This window comes from Pongo pygmaeus, chromosome 1 (genome assembly GCF_028885625.2).
Source record: "Pongo pygmaeus isolate AG05252 chromosome 1, NHGRI_mPonPyg2-v2.0_pri, whole genome shotgun sequence".
Lineage (NCBI taxonomy): Eukaryota > Metazoa > Chordata > Mammalia > Primates > Hominidae > Pongo > Pongo pygmaeus.
This window is the reverse complement of record NC_072373.2, coordinates 215,531,957-215,542,022: the sequence shown is the minus strand read 5'-3', so window position 1 is coordinate 215,542,022 and position 10,066 is coordinate 215,531,957. Positions and strand designations below refer to the sequence as shown.

Here is a 10,066-nt window from a genome sequence, read left to right as displayed (position 1 = left end):
TCACACTGCAGTCCGGGGGTGCTTCAGCAAGCAAGGCACGTGGGAGGCATGGCTGGGACTCAGGGGACCCAGGTTCTGGCCAGGTCTCTTCTCTGGATAATCATGTTCCCTTGGACAAGAGACCTAGCCTCCCTGAGCACAGGGTTCTCACCCCTGTTGCCTTCCTGGGATGGGATAGGGATCAAGCGAAATAAGACATGAAGAAATGGGGCTCGGTGCAGCGGTGCACGCCTGTAGTTAGAGCTATTTGGGAGGGTCTCTTGAGCCCAGGAGTTTGAGACCAGCCTGGGCAACATAGCGAGACTCCAGAAAAACATGGGGAAATGTTCTGAAAAAAGCAAAAGTCTCTTTTGTAAGGAAGAAGAAAGAGTTGGAGCAAAATGAGGGAAGAAATAGGCAAAAGAGAGTCCATATTTGCCTCAGATTTATTTTTTAAGATTAATGTAATATAGGAAAAATTAACAATTTTTAAAACTTCACTTAGAATTCATAGATTACAGCTGTTCAGACTCTAGTAGGCCCCAGATTGCTGATCTATGATACTGGTTTGTGTGTAGCCAAAAATCCCTACAGACCAGTGGTTGTCAGGCGAGGAAAGTTTTATACCCCAGGACATATTTGGCAACACCTGAGAACATTTTTGTTTGGCACCACTCAGGAAGATGCGTTACTGGCATTGAGGCGAGGGACAGTGCTGAACATCCCACAATGCACAGGACAGCCTCACAGCAAAGGGTGACCTGGCCCCACATGTCAGTAGTGCAGAGGTTAATCCCTGATCTAGAGATAACACAGGGATCATGGGACACAAGTCACTAGCCCTGGACCAGCCACTGCTCAAGAGGCCATGTGCAATCCACAGCATTCATCTGTCCCTCTTCCTCCACTGTTCAGCACTTGTCGCCAATCTGGAAGCTGCTAAGACCCTGTCTGTCACTGGCAGAGAAACAGCAGACCCTGTGCCGGCTGCAAAGTCCTTGAGTTGCAGGAAAGTCCAGGCCTCAGCCGCTTTTAGGCCTGGGGCAGGAAAGCTTTGGGGTGCAAGATAAGGCAGGGTGAGGGGCCCTGGCCTTATGACGTTTTAAAGAAAAGTTTTTTCCGGAGGAAATTAAAGCAACCAGGCATCTGTTTATAAATCCCTTTCACCGAAACAGCATTAGCGACCTGTAAGACATGACCATGGAGAGCTCTGTGAGTTCAGTTCTCTGGACTGAAGGAAGAATTCAAAAGGGGCTGGAGGGAATGTCCACTCAACCCGCACCTTAAAAACAGCTCAAACTGCAGCCTCTTTGAGCAGGAGGGCTTAAAGAACATGCATCTCAACTTTACCTTTAAAAAACTCAAAATTCAAAATTTCCAAATTCATAAAGTTCAAATCAGACTGAAATATTTGCAAGGAGCAAGGAGTGGCCCCAGCCCCGCAGCCCCTTTTCATGGCATGAATACCTGAGCAGAGCAGCAGGGGCCCACACGTGCTGCCTCCCCAAGGCAGCCACAAGGCTACGGGACCCTCAGAGGAAGCAACTGCTCTGAGTTGGGTTTCCATGGAGTAGGACTGGGTCTATCAGGCCACCCTTCCCTATCTGTTTCCTCACTGGGGCCTCCTGAGAAGGCAATGTACAATGAGGGGTTCACAATTCTTGAGGGTCAATAGTAGAAGACTACATGATGCCCACAGGATATAGGGAGGGGCCCATGACCCGCCTTCAGGGTCTGGACAGAGCCATCCTGCGCTGGCACTGAGGACCAGCTCCATCAGTGGAGGAACGAGAGATGTCAACCTGGGGACCCTGGAGGAGACAGGGAAGGCAACTCTTTGAATAAAGGGCAAACGTCACCACAGGCAGGAATGCCTCTCATAAAGAGACACAAAAGTGCCAACTCCAAGGCTCAGAGGCAGGAGTCTACTACCTTTTACCCTTGGTTTGGGCCTGCCCTGCTCACCCCCAAATCCCCAGCCCCAGGAGGACACGCTGCCACCCAGCAGCCTCCCCTCTCCTTTGCAGAGGAAGGCAGCACTCACCCTGAGCAGGAGGGACTGCAGGTCTTCAGAGTGAGCCCACTGCTCAAAGATGTCGTCCAGGGTCTCAACGTACCAGGAGCCACTCTTGGGGTCCCTCCAGGAAACAAAACCTTTGGAGGGAGGAGGGCTGAACACTGTTGGAGAGCCACCCCCCCGCCGGCCCCGCCCCCCACCACCCCGGCCATGCACACAGGCTCGGGCGCCCTCCAGACCTTGACTCATGCATACATCCAGCAGGAGCAGCCTGGCCCCTCAGGCTCTGCCCTAATCATGATCTTATTTCACCCTCATGACCATCTCCTGATTCTGGCTATGATTCCTGCTTTCCCAGCAAGGACACCAAGGCTTGGAAAAGTCAAGTGACTCATCCAAGGCATAAGAAAGGAAGGAAACTGCCGGGCACGGTGGCCCACACCTGTAATCCCAGAATTTTGGGAGGCCGAGGTGGGCAAATCACTTGAGGTCAGGAGTTCTTGACCAGCCTGGCCAACATGGTGAAACCCTGTGTCTACTAAAAATACAAAAATTAGCTGGGTGTGGTGGCGCATGCCTGTAATCCCAGCTACTTAGGAGGCTGAGGCAGGAGAATTACTTCAACCCAGGAGGTGGAGGTTGCAGTGAGTTGAGATCGCCACTGCACTCCAGCCTAGGTGACAGAGCAAGACTCCGTCTCAAAAAAAAAAGGCCGGGCGCGGTGGCTCACGCCTGTAATCCCAGCACTTTGGGAGGCCGAGGCAGGTGGATCACGAGGTCAGGAGATCGAGACCATCGTGGCTAACACGGTGAAACCCCATCTCTACTAAAAATACAAAAAATTAGCCAGGCGTGGTGGCAGGCGCTTGTAGTCCCAGCTACTCAGGAGGCTGAGGCAGGAGAATGGCGTGAACCTGGGAAGCAGAGCTTGCAATGAGCCAAGATCGCACCACTGCACTCCAGCCTGGGTGACAGAGCGAGACTCTGTCTCAAAAAAAAAAAAAAAGAAAGAAAAAGAAGGAAGGAAACTACCGCTTACTGCACCTACTACATGCCACGCACTGTGCTCAGTGATGTGCCAGCCACCTTGTTTAATCCCCATGGCAACCCCTGAGGTACGATTCCTATTCCCCTGCTAAAGACGCAAAGGCAGAGGCAGAGTCAGGCAGAGGAGAGGCAAGTGAGGCACAGGAACCCAATGGCACAGGCCTCCTTGCAGTGCGCATCCTTGCCCGCTCAGCCTGAGCCGAGGCTCAGAGAGGAGAAGTAACTTGCTCAGGGTCACAGAGGGGCAAAAGACAGAACCAGGACTCATACCCTGGTCTTTTCTCTCACCACACAGCTGCCTCTAGGGCAGACGGGAAGACCCACTGGCTGCGAGGACGAGCCCCTCTGATGTGCTCACCTGGGAAAGTAGAGTAGGACACAAAGATGTCACTGGGTGTGGGCAAACTAGATATGGCGTCCAGCTGGTCAAAGGTCCTCAAACCTTCCTGGAACGGGGTGGCGTCTGGCTCGGGGTTACTGCCAGGGGACTCATCTTCAGGTGAAGTGGAGGCCACCTCAAACCCATGGTCTTTCTGCTCTGCAGGAAGCAGAAGCGAACACCCCTTGTCATTGAAATACACAGACAAGGATGGTTCAACATATGAAAGTCGTATAATATACTACATTAACAGTGTGAAAGGAAAATAAATCTTGGGACCCCAAACTCATTAAGCCAAACGGAAAAGTCAAGCTGGGAACTGGGTCACGCAAACCTGCCTCCCCGTTTTGGTTCCTAAATAAGATGGCTACAAGATGAACAGCTACACACCTCTCTCATATTTTGCCCACAAGGAAATTCCTGGTGAGCTCCAAGATAGTTGTCTGATAAAATTCACCATGGCAATGTAAATGGATAGCTTATCTTTACAGAGGCATCACCCCTCTGCCCACCTGGCACAAATGCATCTCTCTGATTATTCCCCTGCCCCATTTGTCTTTGTTATCTTATGTGAAAATGCAGGTTCCCCACATTTTCCCCTGCCCTACGTTACCTTACATAAAAATGCGAATTCACTGAGCCAGACAAACGCTTGAATGACTATTCTCCCCCACCCTGCTCTTACATGAAAACTGTGTACTTCTCAATATGCTGCCCTTTCCCCTTTAAATTTGGAACCCTAAAATTCATGTTCGGAGAAAGGCATAGACCTGTCTCCTGGGTGTGAGTCCTTAATTTTGGCAAAAGAAACTTCTTAAATTGACTGAGACCTATCTCAGATTTTTGGGGTTCATAAGAGAATGAAAAAAACCTTACATCATCATCTCAATTGATGCAGAAAAAAGCACATGACAAAATTCAACAAGCTTTCATGATAAAAACAGTCAACAAACTCAGAATAGAAGGAAACTACCTCAACATAGTAAAAGCCACATATGAAAAACCCACAGCAAACATTATATTCAATGGTGAAAGACTGAACCCTTTTTCTATAAGATCAGGAAGAAGGCAAGAATTCCTGCTTTTGCCACTTCTATTCAACACATTACTAGAAGTTAATAGAGCAAGGAGGCAAGAAAAAGAAATAAAAGACATTCAAATTGGAAAGAAGGAGTAAAATTATCTCTACTCACAGATGGTATGATTTTATATGCAGAAAACCCTAAAGATTAAACACTATTAGAACAAATAAAATTAGCATATTAGCAGGATACGAAGCCAACCACAAAAAATACTTCCATTTGTATACACTAACAATGAACAATCAGAAAAAGAAATTACAAAAATGGTTCCATTGACAATAGCATCAAAAATAATAAAATAGTTAGAAATTAACTTAACCAAGATGAAAGACTTGTAAAATGAAAACTACAAAACATTGCTGAAAGAAATTAAAGAAGGCTGGACGCCATGGCTCACGCCTGTAATCTCAACACTTTGGGAGGCTGAGGCAGGAGGCTCCCTTGAGCCCAGGAGTTCCAGACCAGCAAAACCTCATCTCAACACATAATAAAAAATTTAGCCAGGTGTGATGGCACATGCCTGTGGTCCCAACTACTCATGAGGCTGAGGTGGGAGAACCACTTGAGTCCAAGCAGTTGAGGCTGCAGTGTGCCGTGATTGTGCCACTGCACTTCAGCCTGGGTGACAAAGCAAGACCCAGTCTCAAAAAAGAAAAAGAGCCAGGCACAGTGGCTCACACCTGTAATCCCAGCACTTTGGGAGGCCAAGGCGGGCAGATCACCTGAGGTCAGGAGTTTGAAACAAGCCTGGCCAACATGGTAAAACCCCGTCTCTACTAAAAAATACAAAAATTACCCAGGCGTGGTGGTGGGCACCTGTAATCCCAGCTACTTGGGAGGCTGAGGCAGGAAAATTGCTTGAATCCAGGAGGCGGAGGTTGCAGTGAGTCAAGATCGTGCCACTGCACTCCAGCCTGGGCAACAGAGCAGGACTCCATCTAAAAAAAAAAAAAAAAGAAAGAAAGAAAGAAAGAAAAATAAAGAAGATATAGGCCAGGCACAGTGGCTCACGCCTGTAATCCCAGCACTTTGGGAAACCGAGACTGGTGGATCACTAGGTCAGGAGATTGAGACCAGCCTGGCCAACATGGTGAAACCCCGTCTCTACTAAAAATACAAAAATTAGCTGGGCGTGGCGGCATATTCCTGTAATCCCAGCTACTCAGGAGGCTGAGGCAGGAGAATTGCTTGAACCAGGGAGTCAGAGGTTGCAGTGAGCCGAGATGGCGCCACAGCCCTCCAGTCTGACAACAGAGCGAGACTCTGTCTCAAGAAAAAAAATATATATATATATATAAATAAATGGAAATATATCCTATGTTCATGGATTAGAAAACTTAAAGATCTCAATACTACCCAAAGCAATCTATAGATTAAATGCCATCCCTATCAAAACCCCAATGATGTTTTTTGCAGAAATAGAAAATCTATCCTAAAATTCACACGAGAATCTCAAGGGACCCCCAAACAGACAAAACAATCTGGAAAAAGAGCAAAATTGAAGGACTCACACTTCCTGATTTCAAAACTTACTACAAAGCTACAGTAATCAAAACAGTATGGTACTGGCATAAAGACAGACATAGGTCAGTGTCATTGAATAGGGCCCAGACATACACCCGCACACGCATGGTCAAATGAATTTTGAAAAGGGTGGCAGGACCATTCAGTGGGGAGAGGGCAGTGGTTGTTTTGTTTTGTTTTGGGGGATTGTTTTTTGTTTTTGTTTTTGTTTTTTGAGAGAGTCTCATTCTGTCACCCAGGCTGGAGTGCAGTGGTGCAATCACAGCTCACTGCAGCCTTGACCTGCCAGGCTCAAGTGATCCCCCCCCACCTCAGCCTCTCAAGTAGCTGGGACTACAGGTGCCACCACACCCAGTTAATTTTTGTATTTTTTGTAGAGACAGGATCTTGCCATGTTGCCCAGGCTGGTCTCAAACTCCTGGGCTCAAGCAATCTGCCTGTCTTGGCCTCCCAAAGTGCTGGGATTACAGGCATTTTTTTTTTTTTTTTTAAGAGACACGCTTTTGCTCTGTTGCCCAGATTGAAATGGCATGATCTTAGCTCGCTCCAGCCTCAAACTCCTGAGCTCAAGCAATCATCCCAAAAAAATGGTTAAGATGGTAAATTTTATGTTATATGTATTTTGCCACAATTTTTTAAAAGTTATATAAAACTTGTCTTTTTTTAGAAATATAGTTGAGGAAACTGTCCACTATATCATAGGCACTCACTCAAACGCTTTACTCAGGCTGTCAAGGTCACAGTGTCCCCTTTAAGACAACCAAGGGAAGAAATGTGTCTGGGGTCCCTATTCCTGACTTCTGTCTTGCAAATACCAGATATAGAACTATAGAACACCAGATTCCATTGATCTTGAAAGTGATCTTTTTTTTTTTTTTTTAAGACAGAGTCTCGCTCTGTCATCCAGGCTGGAGTGCAGTGGCACGATGGCTCACTGCAAGCTTCGCCTCCTGGGTTCAAGCGATTCTCCTGTCTCAGCCTCCCAAGTAGCTGGGACGACAGGCGTGTGCCACCACACCTGGCTAATTTTTTGTAGAGACGGGGTTTCACTGTGTTAGCCAGGATGGTCTTGATCTCCTGACCTCGTGATCTGCCCGCCTCGGCCTCCCAAAGTGCTGGGATGACAGGCGTGAGCCACCGCCCCTGGCCAATGATCTTATTTCCAATGGCGGCTGCAAAGCGTAAAAAATGCGCAGGCCACCTCTAGCAAGTAGCTATCACTATTCCATTTTATGTAATTAGGCAACTGAGACTGAGATAAGTTAAGGGGTTTCCCCCCCAGACAGAGGCTGACTGGGACTTTGACCTATCTCATTTTTGAGTCTACTATTACCAATGGCTGGGATTTTTCCATGTTTCTTTACATCTGCAAAGTGATTTTATCTCTAAAATCAGTCGTTGTATACCTTAAATTTTTAATTCACTTGTACATTAGAGAACTGTAGAAAGCTGCAGGACATCCTAGGATGTATTTTTGGAATCCAAATTTTTACTTTTCTTCTCTCCTTGTGTTCCCTCTCTATTTTGTCCTAGTGTTATCATTTGTACTTTTTGCACTATGGCAAATCCTTTTCTAGAATCAAAGAAGCCATCAGAAAAATACCAAATAGACACCAAGTCATGGGTAATGAAATCCATGGAGATGTTTACACCTTCTAATCCAGTAATTTCCTAAGAAAATAATTCAAATGCAGTCAAAAGCTTTCTGTATAAAGACACCTGTGGTTGTGAGAGCCAAAAATTAGATATCACCTAAATGGCCGGCATTAGGAAAATGGTTTAGTAAATTAGTGCATATCATGAAAATGGCCCATTATAAAGCCATTTGAGCTAGTGACGATGAAGGCCATGGAGATCTGGGGAACTGCTTAAGGGAGCTTAAGGGATAATGTTAGCTGAGAAAAGCAGACTGTACTCATGGGCTGGAATCCAAAAGGAAGATACAAAAATGAGATGGCTGTATTAGCTTATAACATTCTGAATGATTTTCTTTTTTAGGCTGCCATATTTTTTGTCTTTTCCACTTTAAAATCTAGACTCCCCAAAGGCAAGTGCCAAGCTTGGAAAACAGAGAGGTCCTGGCAGGACTTGTGCCCCACATGGCTCAGCTACAGAGCTACTGAAGTGGAGACACTGAGGGAGGTCTTCCGGGATGAGGTCTTCTGCAGCAGGGCTCATGGTGGGTGGGGTAAGGCAGAGCACAGAGGGCTACTCAGGAAAGAAGGCATCTAACAAGAGCTTTGGTTAAAAAATATATATATATATATTTAACGATGTATACATACTGCAGAAAAAAAAAAAGAGAAATTTTTTAAAAAATAGGCTGAAGTTGGAGTAGGAGTGGTCCAGAGGGTCCCCTGCAAAAACACTCCTGGAGAATGTGACTGTGATCCAGGCCCTGATGCCATCAGGGAGAACGGTCCTGGTGAGAGAGACAGCAAGTGCTGTGGATGCAACGCTGGCAGGTTTGCATGGCTGGATCTGTGTGACTGAGGGAAGTCACAGTTCACCCAGAGGAGCTGGGGGCCCATGTGGCAGGGACAGAGGTGGTTCTGGCAACCCCATAATAATAACACCAAACTCCATTGACCTCTTACCCCACACAGCTAAAGCTCAGAAACCATTGGTCATTGGTATTCTCCCAGCTGATGTGAGGGGCGCGGAATTCTGCCCCATGCTTTTTTGCCTCTCAACTATCCTGCTGCTTCTCACGGAGGCCCCCAGCCTCCAAAGGGGGGCCTCTTTGATCTGTGACAGCCATGTTTTTCTCTAGATTTTGTGGTTCATCACTTCTGGTTGTTTTCTTGGTAGAGATTCCGGAATCTGCCCCAGGTGGCTGGGAATGACGTGAAGCAGCACAGCAAGGAGGCCTGAGGCATGAATGTGACGGCGCTGGGTCTGCCTGACAGCCTGCGGGGGCAGGGGGACGCCTAAGCGGGGGATGCCGTAAGAATGGCCAGAAGAGACAGGGTGAGCAGAGAGGCTGAGAAGAGACAACAGATCAGAGCAAGGGATGTGGGGGAAAGGAAAGAGGGGGTCAGGCGGGGTGCTAAGGCAGCTCCGTCCCTGTGTCAGCCTCAGGCCCACAAATCTGATGTGAAGGCGTTGCCTAGGGTGTTCTGCATTGTATGCATGGCTTGGTTCTTAGAGAGCCTCGGTTCTTAGAGAGCCTCATTAACGCAAAACTCCCCATAAGGCAGGACTCATTCCCCACAAGAATAAATATACAGTAGGAGGAGGAGATGTTCGCTCCGCACAGAAAATCCACAACCACTGCAGCATATTGTCATTGCTTTCTGTCTTCTCAGCCCGATCTCTCAAATCCCAAAGAGGGGTCACCCCAAAATTGACGGCTCAGCCTCAGAGGCGGCCACTTGGTTGCCTATCACGCTGACATTGCACACCAAAGTTATCGACTTCAAGGCACATTTTTCAGCCCTGGTGCTGTTACCTCCTAATGAAGGGGTGGATGACATGTTGGAGGGTTTTAAAATTATTATTTAAAATGATTTTTAAATTATTACAATAGTGAGTTATAAAAGAGCAATACAAGAGTCCTCAAAACCCAGGACAGGCGTTCTGATGCATGTAAACAGACACCTCTCCAGGCACTAGTGAAGAACGGGGACCTTTCTATTTCTGCTCTCAGCTGACGTGGCGCCACCATGTGGTAACAGCGTTAAGCACCAGGTCACGCAGCCTGCGGAGGCAAAGCAAGGACCCGACTCCAAAGGGATATCTTAATCACTGCATGCTGGCTTTGAAATCTTGCTGTTTTCTGTGAGTTTTGTTTTAATGATGGAAATCTACATTATGCCAAATTTGGCATTTTTTATTTTTTTAGAGACAGGTGACAGACTGGCTCTGTCACCCAGGCCGGAGTACAATAGTGCAAACGTGGCTCACTGTAGCCTCGACCTCCAGGGCTCAAGCCATCTTCCTGCCTAAACATCCCAGGTAGCTGGGACCACAGGCACACACCACCACGCCTGGCTAATGTTTTAAAATTTGTTATAGAGACTTGTCTCAAACTCCTTG

The 10,066-nt window shown here is 47.2% G+C and overlaps 1 protein-coding gene across 3 annotated transcripts in view; it reads right to left on the bottom strand.

Moving 5' to 3' along the window:
- Positions 1–411: 411 nt before the first annotated feature.
- CASP9 (caspase 9) overlaps positions 412–10,066 on the bottom strand; it is a 32,107-nt gene continuing 22,452 nt past the window's right edge. For all 3 annotated transcript variants that reach the window (XM_054437339.2, XM_054437340.2, XM_054437346.2), the window contains exons 7-9: positions 3,402–3,581; positions 2,024–2,133; positions 412–1,164 (exon numbers count right to left, since the gene is read on the bottom strand). In XM_054437339.2, coding sequence (XP_054293314.1) covers positions 1,072–1,164; positions 2,024–2,133; positions 3,402–3,581 — 383 coding nt within the window. In that variant the 3' untranslated portion in view covers positions 412–1,071. The remainder of the gene's footprint in view (positions 1,165–2,023; positions 2,134–3,401; positions 3,582–10,066) is intronic.